Source organism: Oryctolagus cuniculus, chromosome 18 (genome assembly GCF_051225735.1).
Source record: "Oryctolagus cuniculus isolate XC-2025 breed Fujian yellow rabbit chromosome 18, ASM5122573v1, whole genome shotgun sequence".
Lineage (NCBI taxonomy): Eukaryota > Metazoa > Chordata > Mammalia > Lagomorpha > Leporidae > Oryctolagus > Oryctolagus cuniculus.
In genome coordinates this window covers 61390813-61408770 of record NC_142884.1, presented here as the reverse complement: position 1 = coordinate 61408770, position 17958 = coordinate 61390813, and the positions used below count along the sequence as shown (strand labels likewise).

At 42.9% G+C, this 17958-nt stretch overlaps 1 protein-coding gene across 7 annotated transcripts in view; it reads right to left on the bottom strand.

The window, feature by feature from the left end:
• The window catches only part of NFATC3 (nuclear factor of activated T cells 3), a 151203-nt gene that overhangs the window by 94863 nt on the left and 38382 nt on the right, over positions 1–17958 (bottom strand). For 5 of the 7 annotated variants that reach the window (XM_017342314.4, XM_008257512.5, XM_002711632.6 and 2 more), the window contains exons 2-3: positions 6760–7882; positions 1083–1245 (exon numbers count right to left, since the gene is read on the bottom strand). In XM_017342314.4, coding sequence (XP_017197803.1) covers positions 1083–1245; positions 6760–7882 — 1286 coding nt within the window. The remainder of the gene's footprint in view (positions 1–1082; positions 1246–6759; positions 7883–17958) is intronic. The other 2 variants (XM_089320315.1, XM_089320316.1) reach the window with 1 other exon arrangement.

The window sequence follows — 17958 nt, the reverse complement described above, 5'->3', positions numbered from 1 at the left end:
TCTTTCAATAATATATTTAATATATATTTTGACCTTAGAAAGATCTTTTAGGAATTATTAAAGTAAAGTATCTAAGATCCAGCAGTTCTTAGTTTTTGCTTTTTTCTCAATGTTATTTTTCATTCAAATTATTTTAAAGTCAATATTTTATTATTATATTTCACATATAAAATTTCATTTTATTTTCTTGTAATAAATTCAAATAAAATATTTTAATTATTTAAATGGTAAGCATAACCCTATTCTTTAAAAATTCACTCATTTTTCTAGTCATCCATTCAATCTTCCACTAAATATATATACCCAGAGTTGTCATAATCACTAATCAAATGTTAACACTATTTATTTCTGAGGGAATTTGATTGCTTTATTTTTTGTACTTTCTGTATTACTTAAATTTTAAATGAATACATATTACATTTATAAATATAACAGAGTCACTTCTTTAAAAAAGATCAGAAAAACAGCCACTGGTCATGGTAATAATCATTCCCCCAGTTTTCTCAGTTGCAGTCAAACCAGGAGTATCTTTAGCCTTCCACAGGAAAACTCAATAGAAAGTGTAGCCCTAGCAACAAGCACCCAAAACCAACAGGGACTCTCTAGAGAGAGAGAGAGAGAGAGAAAGAGAGAAAGAGAGAAAGAGAGAGAGAGAGAGAGAAAGAGAGAGAGAGAGAGGTCTTTCATCCCCAAATGGCCGCAACGGCCCGAGCTGTGCCAATCCAAAGCCAGGAGCTTCTTACAGGTCTCCCATGCGGGTGCAGGGGCCCAAGCACTTGGGACATCTTCTACTGCTTTCCCAGGCCATAGCAGAGAGCTTGATGGGAAGAGGAGCAGCTGGGACTAGAACCGGTGCCATATGGGAAGCCGGCACCGCAGGCGGAGGACTAACCTACTGAGCCACATATGGTGCCTATACAGATGCTGGCACTTCAGGCCAGGGTGTTAACACTCTGTGCCACAGCGCTGGCCTCATTACTCTAGTTTTTGAGTGTTCTCTCTTTAGCTTCTGTAACACCTAACTGGATAGAATCACCTAGCAGTTAATAAGTATCTGCAAACAAGCCCCAAAAGTCTCATACCTTCACAACAGGATGTCCCCCAGTAGATGCTTTTACTGCCCCTCGGCTACCTTCTGTTTCATAATGGGCTCGATGATGAGTTTTAGGTTGCACTTCTATTTTCAGTTCACATTGTCCAAAATGAGTTGGTAAAGGCCAGTCTAGTGGAGGTAATGAAGATGTGCTATAAACAAAACACAGAGATGCATTTCACCAGGCTATGACTGCCAAGCAGTGACTCAAATCATTTTCTGCTAGCACTAACATTTCTTCCTGTGATCTCTGAAACAAAGTATTCCAAAATGAAACTTTACTCGGTATAAATAGGTGAATAAATAATTCTTTAATCTTTTGTCAACTCCGAATATTTTTTAAAAGAAGAAATTTTAACAATTTATAAAATTGTAACTGTTTCTCAACTCTGTGTATGTAATTACAGAATCAAAAATTAACAATTTGGTTTCTTAAAGCAAAGATGTATACCTCTCTGTGCCTGACTCAGTGTCTTATATCTCTCTGTTTCGGCTAGATGCCTCTTACCTATCTCTTCTTCCTTGTTCTGATCTGTTTAAGTCAATCTATCGCATAGGTTGCGTCCCCCACTTCTTCCCTATTGATCTTTTCCCAATCTTTCTGAAAAACTGCCTACATTCAGGACATTTGCAATTTGGAATAAAAGTTATTTTGAATACATGCCTAAAAATATAAGGAAATCCTATCACTGCAGCATCTTTGAACATTGAGGTTTTCTTACTTAATAAGAAAATTTAAACAGTTTTAAGGCCTAAAAGATTCATTTACATTTATTAACATTAAAAAGTTGAATTAGAAAAGAAAGGACTTGGGGGTACAGTGGTTAATTCTCCATTAATGGGTTTATTTGCTGATATCAGAATGCATGGCTCTAGTCCTGGTTTCTTTACTTACAATCCAGCTTCCAGCTAACAGCTTCCAGCTAACAGCTTCCTAGGAGGCAAGTACTTAGGACACCGCCACCCAGCAGTTTGCAGGCATTTATGGAGTTGGCAGATAGTTACTACTCTGTCATTGTCTCTTTGTTCTTCAAATAAAATTTTTAAATAAAAAAGAAACAACATGTATATTTATAGGTCAAATATTAATAGATCTAAAGTCAGAATGATCTGCACTAAGGAGACAGCAATCTGTACTAAAGAGGGGGCTTTTGGCCTGATGGTTAGGATGTCACTTGGGATGCTTGCATTCACTATCAAAGTGCCTGATAATGTGCACCCTCATGTGGCTGAGTCTCTGCCACCCATGTGGGGAACCTGAACTGAATTTGTGGGTCCCAGCTTAGTGCTTTTCTGGTCCATGCTAGCTGTTGTGAGCATCTGGAAAGATAATCAGTGGATGGGAGCTCTCTGTCTCCATCTGTCTCTCTGCCTCTCAAAATAAGTAAATAATTTTTATTAAGAAGTAGTACCCTGTCAGTAACTGGTGAAATGGAACTTTTAAGGTCCCTTCTACCTCTGAAATGCTATCATTCCTGCATTAAATTTCTATTTATTTCATTGCTTCCTTCAATGTCCTCATCTTAGATTTAAGTCTTCCTACTGTGAAGCTCAAAGGTAATCTTTTTTATCAGTCTGTAACAACTCAACTTTATCAAATCTCAGTTCTATATTTGTTCTGTATACTTAAGCAAAATCTTAGAAAGATTAACAACTTTTATTACTATTTTTTAAAGATTTACTTATTTATTTGAAAGGCAGAGTTACAGACAGAGGGAGATACAGAGAGAGGCATCTTCCATTCACTCCCCAAATGGCTCCAACAGCCAGGGCTAGACAAGACCAAAGCTAGGAAAACTGAAACTCCATCCAGGTCTCCTACGTGGGACCAGGGACCCAAGTGATTGCTATCCCAAGCACATTAGCAGGGAGATGGATTGGAAGTGAAATGGCTGGAACTCAAATCAGCTCTCTGATATGGTATGCCAGAGTCACGGTGACAGCTTAACCTACTGTACCACAACCTCGGTCCCTAAGATTAATTTTAGAATCAGTGATGAGTTCACAGGTGTTTACAATACTATAATTCCAAATTATATTTTTCAAAAGATCAGGTTGCAGAGAAAATTATTAACACACACGAAAAAGCATTGGGGGAGCCCGGCACCATGGCTCACTTAGCTAATCCTCCACCTGCGGCGCCAGCATCCCATATGGGCACCGGGTTCTAGTCCCAGTTGCTCCTTTTCCAGACCAGCTCTCTGCTATGGCCTGGGAAAGCAGTGGAGGATGGCCCAAGTGCCTGGGCTTCTGCACCCACATGGGAGATCAGGAAGAAACGCCTGGCTCCTGGCTTCAGATCGGCGCAGCGCCAGCCATAGCGGACATTTGGGGGAGATGAACCAACGGAAGACCTTACTCTCCATCTCATTCTCTCTCTGTAACTACCTGTCAAATAAATATAAATAAAAAATCTTAAAAAAAAAAAAAAAAAAAGCATTGGGGGAAAAAAACCCTAAACAGATACAACTCCATATGAGGATTCAATACATGATAAAAGTTTTCTTTCCTGATTATAAACCAGATTGATTCTTTAAATGGCACTGTGACAACTGATAAACTATTTAGGTTATTTGAAAAAAATCTTTACAACATTTTTCACTCTTTACTCCAAAATAAATTTGCTGGAATCACAATTCAAATATATATGCATATCTGATACATATAAATACTATATGGTTATATATAATATGCACATACAATAAATATTAAAAACTTTATTAGAGAACCTGGCATTGTGGTACAGCTGGTTAAGGCACTGCCTGGATGTTCCACTTTCGATCCAGCTCCCTGGTAATGTATCTGGGAAAGGAGTGGAAGATGGCCCAAACACTTGGGCCTTTGCCACCCATGTGGGAGCCCTGATAGGCTCCTGATAGGTTCCTAGGCTCCTGGCTTTGGCCTACCCCAGGCCTGGCTGTTGTGGCCATTTGGGGAGGGAACCATTAGATAAAATATCTCTTGTTTCTGCCTCTCTCTCTTTCTCTCTGTCACTCTTCCTTGCAAATAATTTAATCCTTAAGAAAAAAAAGAAGCTTATTAGAAATTTGTCTAAAAGATTTCTGCTTTTAATTATTTTAGAGGAATAAGACTTTCAAAAATACCATAGACTCAAAAGCCATAAAGACAAATCTGAATATATAAAATTCAAAAATTCACTATATTCAACAAAAAAATCAACTTACAAAGTCAAAAGACAAAAATTAAATTTTTTAAAAAGCACTTGCCATGAACATTAAAAGGCAAATTTCAGTCATATTTTGAGATCTTGAAAAAAATAAAGTGCCAGTGTCATGGCATAGCAGGTTAAGCTCCTGCTTATGATGCCTGAATTTCATATTCCTTTTGAGTCCTGGCTGTTCCACTCCCTGCTAACATGCCTGGGAAAGCAGCACATGATGGCCCAAGTACCTGGGTCCCTGCCACCCATGTGGGGGACCTGGTTGGAGTTCCTGACTTCTAGATTCATCCTGGCCTAGACCTGGCTGTTATAAGCATTTGTAGAGTAAATCAACAGATGGAAGATATCTCCTCTCCCCCTGCCCCCAGTGCTGCCTTTTTTATTTTTTTTAAAGATTTTATTTATTTGAAATGCAGAGTTACAGAGAGAGAAAGACAGAGAAATCTTCCATCCACTGGTTCACTCCCAAAATGGTTATAATGGTCTGCCTGGGACAAACTGAAGCCAGGGGCTTCTTCTGAGTCTTGCACGTGGGTGCAAAGGCCCCAGAACCTGGGCAATCCTCCACTGCTTTCCCAGGCACATTAGCAGGGAGTTGGATTGGAAGTAGAACAGTGGGGACTCACACCGGCACCCATGTGGGATGCCAGTATTGCAGGCAGCAGCTTTTTATCCACTACACCACAACATCAGTCCCTTCACTCTGCCTTTTTTTTTTTTTTTAAGCTGCCTTTATTTATTTATTTATTTGAAAGGCAGAGTTAGAGAGAGGCAGAGGCAGAGAGAGAGAAGTCTTCCACTCACTGGTTCACTTTCCAAATGTCTGCAATGGCTAAAGCTAGGCTGATCTGAAGCCAGGAGCTTTTTCTGGCTCCCCCATGTGGGTGCAGGGGCCCAAAGACTTGGGCCAGGGGCCAGCACCATGGCGCAGGTTAATCCTCAGCCTGCGGCACCAGCATCCCATATGGGCGCCAGTTCTAGACCTGGCTGCTCCTCTTCCCATCCAGCTCTCTGTTGTGGCCTGGGAAAGCAGTAGAAGATGGCCCAAGTGCCTGGGCCCCTGCACCTGCAAGGGAGACCACGAAGAAGCACCTGGCTCCTGGTTTCAGTTCGGCACAGCTCTGGCCATTGCGGCCATTTGGGGAGTGAACCAATGGAAGGAAGACCTTTCTCTCTGTCTTTCCCTCTCACTCTCTGTAACTCAAATAAATAAATAAAATCTTTAAAAAAAAAAAAAAAAAAAAAAAGACTTGGGCCATATTCTACCACTTTCCCAGGCCATGGCAGAGAGCTAGATGAGAAGTGGAACATCTGGGACTTGAACTAGTGCCCATATGGGATGTCAGCACTGCAGGTGGTGGCTTTACCTGCTATACCACAGCGCCAGCCCCCTAATCCTTCTACTTTGCCTTTTGAATAAATAAATCCTCTAAAAAAAATAATAAGCCTATTCTCCATTGGTTTTAGCTGTAACTTAATTTATACTGTAATGGGGCCGGCGCTGTGGCTCACTTGGTTAATCCTTTACCTGTGGTGCCGGCATCCCATATGGCGCCAGGTTCTAGTCCCGGTTGCTCCTCTTCCAGTCCAGCTCTCTGCTGTGGCCTGGGAAGGCAGTGGAGGATGGCCCAAGTGTTTGGGCTCCTGCAGTCGCATGGGAGACCAGGAAGAAGCAGCTGGCTCCTGGCTTTGGATTAGCACAGCGCCAGCTGTAGTGGTCATTTGGGGAGTGAACCAGCAGAAGGAAGACCTCTCTCTATCTCTCTCTCACTGTCTATAACTCTACCTGTCAAATAAATTAAAAAAAAATTTATACTGTAACACACCTTTTACAATGAGCTTTTCTAGATGAGAAAATTCTATAACACATCTTTTAAAATAAACTTTTCTAGTTGAGAAAATTCCTTCTAGGGAATTTTAAACTTATTTTTATCTACAATTCATTACCTATACACTTTTTTTTTTTTTTTTTTTGACAGGCAGAATTAGACAGTGAGAGAGAGAGACAGAGAGAAAGGTCTTCCTTTTCTGTTGGTTCACTCCCCAAATGGCCACCATGGCTGGCGCACTGCACCAATCTGAAGCCAGGAGCCAGGTGCTTCCTCCTGGTCTCCCATGTGGGTGCAGGGCCCAAGCACTTGGGCCATCCTCCACTGCCTTCCCAGGCCACAGCAGAGAGCTGGACTGGAAGAGGAGCAGCCGAGACAGAATCTGGCGCACCAACTGGGACTAGAACTCGGGGTGCTGTCGCCACAGGCAAAGGATTAGCCAAGTGAGCTGCGGTGCCGGCCACCTATACATTTTTAAAATTATGTTAGCCTTTCTAAAAATACTTTGAAGACTCAAAGAAAAGTAGAAATAAACAGGCTAATTGTTCAGTGGAAATTTTTTTAAAAAAGGAAAAGACAGCAAAATGATCAAGCCATTGGGCTACCAATGATCCATAATCATGACAAATGATCAGCACCCACTTCTATCAACTCACCGAAATATAGGGGTATGGCCAGGCTTTGGTTTGCTCCAAGTAAAGGGTGAAGGAACTGAAAGAAATTGGTCACCAGATGAATCTTTCTTTAAATGAAACTGAGATCCAAGGCCATCATCTACTGAAGTCTCTCGTGATGGTGATAAACTTCCCTGATCATCTGAACAGAGTTCTAATTTTCCTGGTAGTATGGCAGCTTGATCTTCAGAAGTTTTCCTTGTTTTCAGAGGGATATCAGTCTCCACATAGTACTGAAATGGAAAAAGTGCGGGGCTAAGGCCTGACCCACTGTGGACAGAAGCATTAAGCCAGGTATCTTCTGTTACACTTCCCCGGGGGGAGTGGCCAGGAGAAGGAACAGGTGAGTGTTGAGGTGAAAGGGATCCAGCATAACAAACTTCAGCACTGGAGTGCCGCCGTTTCCCACAGGGGGAAGTGGGCCTCGATGATGGTCCTGATGCTGGCCTGGGGCTCAGCCAATTCTCATCAGTGATACTGGATCTAGGAGAGTGGCAAGGAGATTGCCTGGGTGACAAGGAGTTTCCAAGTCCATACTGTTGATGCCAGGAGTCTTCTCCAGGGCAGCCTCCTGGAGAAGTCAGAGGGGATCCAAGAGTGAATCGGGCAGCAGCTTCATTCAACTCTGAGTCCACATCATCATAAATGTGTGACAGAGATTCACAAGAAGATGCATCTGAGAACCAGCTCCTGGAAGAGATGCTGCTGGCAGGACTAGGACTAAGGGAAGATTCCCGGTAAGATGGCTCAAGAGGAAGATAGAGATGATCTCTAGAAGGCCTTTCCAAATATTCCCTTTCTGGGTCATTTATGTGTACGTCATCTTCATGTTGATTGGTTTCTTGATGACAGTTAGGAGAGATGGATGTAATTTGAATACTTGGGCACTCAAAAGGTTTGGGACCACCTAATGGGCTGTATTTAGACTCAGGAATATCACAAGTTTCTTCATAGTTTTTGTGACCTTGGAGCTGCAACGATGATGACAAAACAGAAGGGTGAGACGGTAATCCATGATGTGGTAAGCAAAGTGGTGAATTTAAAGTAGATGGAGGTGGATCTACATTAAAGATGTAAATGGATGCACAATCATCTGGCTCAAGATCTATGGGGGGAAAGCAAAAAAATCAATAAGAATACTGAAACATAAATTGCTAGATGAGAAAATAAATAATAATAATCTCAGGACAGAAAAAGGGACATAAAACATCATTAGTTGCATTAGAGTTGGTGTTTTTTAAATGTACCTGATTATTTCTAACAATATATGTAAGCATAACATATTGACATGTAATTAATGCATTTTTTCCACATTTTCTAAAGTGAAAATCAAACATTGTACTCTGAAAAAATGTGTTCATAAAATGTATTCATAATTCGAAAAACAAAACTATAAGAAATGTATTTATAATTCTAAAAACAACAGAACTATAAGATTATATAATCATACAAATTGAACTTCCTTTTAGATATGCAGGTTAAAACAGAGTAAAATATATGAGGGTACTTCAAAAAGAATGTGGAAAATGTTTATGAAAAATATTCCCCATATCTCAAAAATATTTTGCACAAAAATAAACTTATCTTTTAATGCCATTTTTCCATAAACTTTCTAAAGTACCTTCACAAAACAGCCTTTGAAAGGCTATTTTAGTTATATGTATACATAGGAAGCTTATTAATGAAAAGGAGACCAAAGCTCAGAAGACCTCAATCTAGTCAACCTCTGAAATCAACTGTGAGCTCTTAGTGGATTTTAATTTCTATAGGCCTCAGTTTCCTTACAGGAAAATTCAAGATTTCTCTTTTCTTTAAGGAAATATTTACGATGAATAGTCATAGCTCTTTCCTCTGCAGTCACACCATCGAGTATTATTAGTTTGCTTATAGCAACCAGGTTACAAAAGCCACATGCTACCACCAGACCCTTTTCCTCACCAGAAAACAACCTATTACGGCTCTTATGATGATTAATTTAATGATGAATTCTAAGAACTGAGCTTTTAAAATCATCCTTTTTTTTTTTTTTTTTTTTGACAGGCAGAGTGGACAGTGAGAGAGAGAGAGACAGAGAGAAAAGTCTTCCTTTGTCATTGGTTCACCCTCCAATGGCTGTCGGGGCCGGCGCACTGCACTGCTCTGATCCAAAGGCAGGAGCCGGTGTGCCGGCGCTGCAGGCGGAGGATTAGCCTATTGAGCCGCGGCGCAGGCCAAAATTCATCTTTTGATGTAATATTTAACAGCAAAAAGTCTATTCAGATTACCTACTAAGAGCCTGGGCAGTAATAACGGTATTTTATAATTTTTACTTTCAGGAGGGAGCAATATTATCAATTTTCACATAAGTCCTATAGGATGGTTGTTGAATAATTTCACTTTTCTAAGGAGTTACCCGGATATCAAAGACCAAACTGTTCACTGTTCATAGATACAACAGAAAGCATAAATCCTTTTTATTTTTTAAACAAGCATGTATTTGAAAGTCAGAGAGAGGCCGGCGCCGCGGCTCAATAGGCTAATCCTCCACCTAGTGGCACCGGCACACCGGGTTCTAGTCCCGGTCGGGGTGCCGGATTCTTTCCCGGTTGCCCCTCTTCCAGGCCAGCTCTCTGCTGTGGCCAGGGAGTGCAGTGGAGGATGGCCCAGGTGCTTGGGCCCTGCACCCCATGGGAGACCAGGAGAAGCACCTGGCTCCTGGCTCCTGCCATCGGATCAGCGCGGTGCGCCGGCCGCAACGCGCCAGCTGTGGCGGCCATTGGAGGGTGAACCAACAGCAAAAGGAAGACCTTTCTCTCTGTCTCTCTCTCTCTCTCACTATCCACTCTGCCTGTCAAAAAGAGAGAGAGAGAGAGAGAGAGAGAGAGAGAGAGAGAGAGAGGGAGGGAGGGAGGGAGATCTTCCATCCTGTATTTCATTCCCCAAATGGTTGCAGGAGCCAGCAGCTTCCTCTGGGTCTCACACATGGGTGGCAGGGGTCCAAATACTTGGGTCATCTTCTGCTGCTCTTCCCAGGCCATCAGGCAGGGAGCTGGATCAGAAGTGGAGCAGCCAGGGCATGAACCACTGTCCATAAGGGATGCCGGCATCAAAGGCAGCAGTTTTACCTGTTACGGCACAACGCTGGCCCCAGAAGCACAAACCTTTAATTCAGCCTCTGCTCTAAAGTACTAAAGCTAATTATGTTGCTTCACTACATCTGTACTCCCAGAAAGTAATCACACCTCTTTAGGTTTCTGGTATTGCTATCATTAGCCCAGATTTGAATCCCAGTTCTGCCCTTGATTCAAGATTCCTGATAAGGCACAGTGTGGAAGGTAGCAGGTGACGAGTCAAGTAGTTGGGTAATTGCCACCCACAAGGGAGGCCCTGATTGAGTTCCAGGATGTCGGCTTCAGCCCAGTCCAGCCTTGCCTGGTGGAGGCATTTGGGGACTGAATCAGAAGATGGCAGATCTCTCTGTCTCTCTGCCTTCAAATAAGTTCAATAAAAATTTAAAAAATTGTTTTAAAATTAAAAAAATAAAAAAATTTTAAAAATTAAAAAAAATACCGGCCGGCGCCGCGGCTCACTAGGCTAATCCTCCGCCTAGCGGCGCCGGCACACCGGGTTCTAGTCCCGGTCGGGGCGCCGGATTCTGTCCCGGTTGCCCCTCTTCCAGGCCAGCCCTCTGCTGTGGCCAGGGAGTGCAGTGGAGGATGGCCCAGGTGCTTGGGCCCTGCACCCCATGGGAGACCAGGAAAAGCACCTGGCTCCTGGGTCCTGCCATCGGATCAGCGCGGTGCGCCGGCCGCAGCGCGCCGGCCGCGGCGGCCATTGGAGGGTGAACCAACGGCAAAGGAAGACCTTTCTCTCTGTCTCTCTCTCTCACTGTCCACTCTGCCTGTCAAAAAAAAAAAAAAAAAACAAAAAACAAAAAACCGTGAAGACCGTGGCACATAGCAGAACCAATGGAATTGTAAAATGTATATAATAGAAATAGACCAAGTGTGTGTGTGTATATATATATACATACATATATATGTACATATATATTTTTGATAAACAGATGCAAGTGAAATCTCAAATAACTGGGGTAGGAGTGGGAATTTGGCACAGTAGTTAAAACCCCTCTTGGAACACCCGCATCCCATATCAGTGTGCCTCTGAGTTTGAGTCCCAGCCCTGTATCCAAGTCTGTCTTCCTACTAATGTGTACCCTGGGAGGCAGGTCCAAGAGCTTAGGGTCCTGACACCCACAGAGGAGATCAAGACTGAGTTCCAGACTCATGGCTTCAGCCTGGCTCAGTACCAAGTATTGTGAGCACTGAGAAGTGATCCAGTAGATAGAGACTCTCTCTTATCACTGTCTCTCTTTTTCTCTACCCTCCTAAAATATAAATAAAATTCAAACCATTGAGGGAAAGATAGACTTTTTAATAAATGGTACTGGGAGGACCAGTGCTGTGACGTAGCAGGTAAAGCTGCCGCCTGCAGTGCCGGCATCCCATATGTGTGCTGGTTCGAGACCTGGCTGCTCCACTTCCAATCCAGCTCTCTGCTATGGCCTGGAAAAGCATCAGAAGATGGTCCAAGTGCTTGGGCCCCTGTACCCACATGGGAGATATGGAAGAAGCTCCTGGCTTCAGAAGAGCTCAGCTCCGGCCATTGTGGCCAACTGGGGAGTGAATCAGCAGATGGAAGACCTCTCTCTCTCTCTGCCTCTCCTTCTCTCTAACTCTTTCAAATAAATAAATAAATCTCTAAAAAAGTAAAAAATAAATAAATAAATGGTGCTGGGCAACTGAGTTGCCTTATGGAAAAAGATAAAATTAGATCCATATTCATATCAAAACTAAGAATAAATTCAAATAGTTTAAATATCTAAAAATAAGAATGAAATCATGCAAGGATTAGTAGAAAACACATAAATTTCTCTTTTTCATAATTATGTTTTATTATTTATTTGAGATGCTTATTCCTAGTCTGAACTGCTAGGCCAATTGCCCAATCTGTGAATTTCTATTTAACCATGGAAAGGGAAACACCAGAATTTTTTTTTTTCATTTTCAATTATCTTTATATAGAGAAGATCGATTCAGTATATATTAAGTAAAGATTTCATCAGTTTGCACCCACACAGAAACACAAAGTGTAAAAATACTGTTTCAGTACTAGTTATAGCATTACTTCACATTGGACAACACACTAAGGACAGATCCCACATGAGAAGTAAGTACACAGTGACTCCTGTTGTTGACTTAACAATTTGACACTTATGGCGTTTATGGCGTCAGTAATCTCCCTAGGCTCTAGTCATGAGTTGCCAAGGCTATTGGAAGCCTTTTGGGTTCGCCGACTTCGATCTTATTCTGACAGGGTCATAGTCAAAGTGGAAGTTCTCTCCTCCCTTCAGAGAAAGGTACCTCCTTCTTTGATGGCCCTGTCCACTGGGATCTCACTTGCAGAGATCTTTCATTTAGGAAAGACCAGAATTATTACGCAAAAATCAGACACAATGGACCAGCGTTGTGGCATAATAGGTTAAGTAGCCACCTGGAAACTCTAATACAAAGTACAGTTTAAAAACCATTGTCGGTGCCAGCATTGTAGTGTAGCAGGTAAAGCCACTGCCTGAGATGCCAGTATCGCATATGAGCGCCAGTTCGAGTCCCAGCTGCTCCACCTCTGATCCAGCTCCCTGCTAATGCACCTGGGAAAGTATCAGAAGATGGCCCAAGTGCTTGGGTCCTTGCACCTACATGGGAGACCTGGGGGAAGCTCCTAGCTCCCGGCTTCAGCCTGGACCAGCCCCATCCAATACAGCCATTTGGGGAATGACTCAGCAGACAGAAAACCTCTCTGTTTCTCCCTGTCTGTAGCTCTTTCAAATAAATAAAATAAATCTTAAAAAAAAAGTCATTGTTATACAGAAGATCTCCACATTAAGATGGTTTGGGGAAAATAATAGCAGGTACATGTTACTACTTACTTAAAAATAAGAGGAGATAATACTACATGCTTATATATGTGTAGAATATCTCTTAAAGAGCACATAAGATTAGCAACATTGGCTACATCTTGGCGGGATGGATGCTAGGTGGTGTTAAGGACTTCCTGAGTTCTCTGAGCTATTCCAATGAGTTACAGAACCTAAGGAGGGGATCTATGAAATCCTCAAATCTGTAGTCAGTGTAAGTCTGAGGTTGGGCAGTCTTATAGGACTGAACCCTTAACTGGTGGAAGATAACTCACATAGTATCAGAACTGGATTCAGTTGTTGGACACTTCACTGGTGTCAGAGAATCAGACCCACTCACATAACACAGCCTTCCACCTCATCTCCTCCCTAGTGCCTTACCAATGACAAAGGATTTCCTTTACATTTAATGAGTCAATCTTTGAAAATAAATTTCAATCAACTTTGTTAAAAGTTGTTCACTATATATGAGCTAAAACTATATAAAACTTACAAGAAAATGGGAGAAATGCTTCATAATATTAGATTTGGCAATGAGGAACAGGGCATTTGATGTATTAGTTAAGACACTGAGATTAGGATATCAGCATTCCCTAACAGGGTTCCAGGGTTCCGGCTCTACCTTCAATCCCACCTTCCTGTTAATGTGCACGTGGGGAGGCAGCAGGTAGTGACTCAAGCAGCTGGGGCTCTGTCACCCATGTTAAAGGTGCAACTAAGTTCCTGGATCCTGGCTTTTACCTGGCCCAACATGGGTGCTGCAGGCATTTGCGGAGTAAACCACAGGACAGACAACATCTATGTCTGTACTTCCAATAAAATGAGAATTTAAAATGTTTTAAAACATTATTTTTTTAAAGATTTATTTATTTATTTGAAAGTCAAAGTTACACAGAGAGGAGAGGCAGAGAGAGAGAGGTCTTCCATCCAATGGTTCACTCCCCAACTGGCTGCAACGGCTGGAGCTGTGCCGATCCGAAGCCAGAAGCCAGGAGCTTCTTCCGGGTCTCCCATGCAGGCACAGGGACCCAAAGACTTGGGCCATCTTCCCAGGCCATAGCAGAGAGTTGGATCAGAAGTGGAGCAGCTAGGTTTCGGACCGGCAGCACCCATATGGGATGCTGGCGCTTCAGGTCAGGGCATTAACCCACTGTGCCACAGCACTGGCCCCTTAAAACATTATTTATTTAAAAAAAAAAAAAAAGATCTGAGGGATAGGTATTATGGCACAGCAGATTAAAGAGCCACTTGGGATACCCACATCCCATGTTGGAGAGCTTGACCTGAGTCCTGGCTACTCTGCATTTCTGATTCAGCTTCCTGCTAATGCACATGGGAGGCAGCAGTTGATAGTCCAAGTATCTGGGCTACTGCCACCCACATGGGAGACCCAAATGGAGTTCTTGGCTACTAGCATCAGCCTTACCTAGAACTATCTGTTGTAGGCATTTTGGAAATGAACATGAAAATGGAAGATATCTCTCTCTCCCCCTCTCTCCATCACTCTGCCTTGCATATAAATAAATCTAAAAGAAAAAAAAAAGCAAGATTTTTAGATATAATAGCAAAACTGTAGGCAGCAAAAGTCAAAATAGAAACTGGACTACATGAAAACCTAAAACATTTATGCTTCAAAAGACACCATTGCCGGTGCCGTGGCTCAATAGGCTAATCCTCCGCCTTGTGGCGCCGGCACACCAGGTTCTAGTTCCGATCGGGGCGCCGGATTCTGTTGCCCCTCTTCCAGGCCAGCTCTCTGGTGTGGCTGGGGAGTGCAGTGGAGGATGGCCCCAAGTGCTTGGGCCCTGCACCCCATGGGAGACCAGGAGAAGCACCTGGCTCCTGCCTTTGAATCAGCGTGGTGCGCCGGCCTCACCGCACAGGCCATTGGAGGGTGAACCAATGGCAAAAGGAAGACCTTTCTCTCTTTCTCTCTCACTGTCCACTCTGCCTGTCAAAAAAAAAAAAAAAATATGGACTAAATGTATAATTTATTTTTGAAGATGTAATCAATTTATTTGAAAGGCAGAGTGATGCAGAGACAGGGAGGGAGGGAGAGAAGCAGAGAGAGAGAGAGAAAGAAAGAGAGACAGAAAATGGTGGCATTAGCTGGGGCTGGGCTGAGCCAAGCCAAAGCCAGGAGCTTGGAAATCACTCTGGGTCTCTCATGTGGGAGGCAGGGACCCCAGGTGGTGTATTAGCAGGTAGCTGGAATGGGATGCAGGCCTGAGATTCAAACCCAGGCACTCTGATAGGGGATATTGGCTCTTGTCAGACACATCAGCAGGGAGCTGGATTGGAATCACAGTAGCCAGGACTGGAACCAACACTCCAATATAGGATGTCTATGTTACCCTGCTGCAACACAACTCCAGCCCCTGTTATCTATATTTTACCACAATTAAAAAAAAAAAAAAAAGCTACTGGTGTCTTAGCTTAAAACAGGACAGCAGCAACCAACTGTTATGAGCAGCCACTATATTTTTCACCATCATGTACCTACAGTAAAAATAAAATTTTAAAAAAATCCACTTTTACTTAAGAATGTACTTGATAATATAATAAAAGTTGTTAATTAATGAAATATCAACCCCTTTAGTTAGAAAATGATAAAGACTTTCTGAGATATGGGCATCTGACTATGTTAAACAGTTCTCGATAAAGATTTCCAACTCTAGAATTCTCAAATTCATAGTGCTTAAGAAATTATTATTTTTTTTTTTTGACAGGCAGAGTGGACAGTGAGAGAGAGAGACAGAGAGAAAGGTCTTCCTTTGCCGTTGGTTCACCCTCCAATGGCCGCCGCGGCCGGCGCGCTGCGGCCGGCGCACCGCGCTGATCCGATGGCAGGACCCAGGAGCCAGGTGCTTTTCCTGGTCTCCCATGGGGTGCAGGGCCCAAGCACCTGGGCCATCCTCCACTGCACTCCCTGGCCACAGCAGAGAGCTGGCCTGGAAGAGGGGCAACCGGGACAGAATCCGGCGCCCCAACCGGGACTAGAACCCGGTGTGCCAGCGCCGCTAGGTGGAGGATTAGCCTAGTGAGCCGCGGCGCCGGCCCAGTGCTTAAGAAATTTAACAATCGCAAGATCTACTGGCTCTATGTTCCTGAAGCCACCAGAGGGCCCCAGGCAAACGCACAGTAATTAAAACAACGCAGCAGAATGCCTATGCATTTCTTTTCTAACAGTTTGAAATAGGGCTGCAAAAATATTCTACAAACCAAATCTAGCATACCATTTATTTTAACAGCCAATAAGCAAAGAATGGTTTTAAATGGTAAAAAAAAAAATTTATTTGCGAGGCAGAGAGAGAGAGACTGAAATAAAGTTCCCATTCACTGGTTCACCTCCCAAATGCCCATAACCACCAAGACTGGGCTGAGGACAAGGTAGGGAGGCAGGAACCCAACCCAGGTATCCCACACGGGCAACAGGAACTCAACCACTTAAATGATTACTGCTGCATCCCAGGGTCTACATTAGCAGGAAGCTAGAGTCAGAAGCCATAGGTGGGAACAACTCCAGGAAGGCATCTGAATCAACATCTTAACAACTGCTTCATTGTATCACTGATATAAATGATATTCAAGTTCAGGTGCTCATAAGTAAAACTATACTGGAATTTGGCCATGCTCATTTATTTATATATTCTCTATGGTTACTTATACACAAGGTTAGAGCTGAGTAGCTGTGAAAGACACAACATGAGTGACTGCCCTTTATTTCTTATTGCTGTGTGGTACACTAACAAATTGCAGTGACACAGTTCTAACCTGACCGCATTTCAACTGCAATACATATTGATGTACTGTGACTTTTTTTTAATTACCAGTGCATACCCATCGAATCAAATTAGGAAAAGAAAATTAGACTTTGAATGTTGCTCTTTTAAAGCACAGTGGAATATGGGTGATTTATCTTATCAAATTAGCTGGTAAAGCATTATGTTTACCATGCAACTGTCTTATGGTTATGCAAAAAGAAGACATTAAGAATCAGCATCATCACAGTAAGTATTCATCACAATATTCCCAATCCCAAAGAAATTTTTTTAAAAATTAGAAAATTTAGATCAATCTTTTCATAGAAGGATTTCTTCATAAAAAGAAAAAAATAAAAATGAGGCTCCAACCAAATAAAGTTTCTGAATGGCCCATTCTTTAGTCAAGCAAATAAAGTCATTTACTGATGGTGTCATTTAAATTGTGCTTGATAGCAGCAACCTACAAAATATGTTTAGAGGAAATACTTCTTCAAGATTATTAGCTTTTCAGCAAAAATATTTGGTAGAAAATTTGATGATATTGGTAGTAATATCAATAAGCAATTACAAAACAAATGATTTCCTTGAAAAGTGGTTTTCCTGGCTGGCGCCACGGCTCACTAGGCTAATCCTCCACCTTGCAGCGCCGGCACACCAGGTTCTAGTCCCGGTCGGGGCGCTGGATTCTGTCCCGGTCGCTCCTCTTCCTGTCCAGCTCTCTGCTATGGCCCAGGAATGTAGTGGAGGATGGCCCAAGTGCTTGGCTCTTAATGTATCACCAGATGTTACCAATTCTGTTCAGTTATTGCTTATTTGAAGAGTCATGGTAGAATTTAATGTAACTGAAGAACTGGTTTGTATGAATAGTGAGCAAGGAACAACTTCAGGAAAGATTATTTTCTGGTCACTAGGGATGCCTGTGCCCCACAGTGGAGTGGCTGACTTTGAGTCTCAATGCTGTTCCAGATTCCTGCTACTGCACATTCTAGGAAGTAGCAGATGATGGCTCAAGTACTTGGGTCCCTACAACCCAAACGGGTCTCCTCGACTGCATCCCAGGTTCCTGGCTTCAGGCTAGCTCAGTGCCCCTGTCTCTTTTCCTTTCAAATGAGGAGGAAAAGAGAGCAAATTCTTACGTGACTATTTAAAAAACAACAATATTTTCAATGAAGTTGAGAAAACATCCATATACCAAAACATAATCGTCCGGCACCGCGGCTCACTAGGCTAATCCTCCGCCTTGCAGCGCTGGCACACCGGGTTCTAGTCCCGGTCGGGACACCGGATTCTGTCTCGGTTGCCTATCTTCCAGGCCAGCTCTCTGCTGTGGCCAGGGAGTGCAGTGGAGGATGGCCCAAGTCCTTGGGCCCTGCACCCACATGGGAGACCAGGAAAAGCACCTGACTCCTGCCATCAGATCAGCACGATGCACCGGCTGCAGCGTGCCGGCCGTGGCGGCCA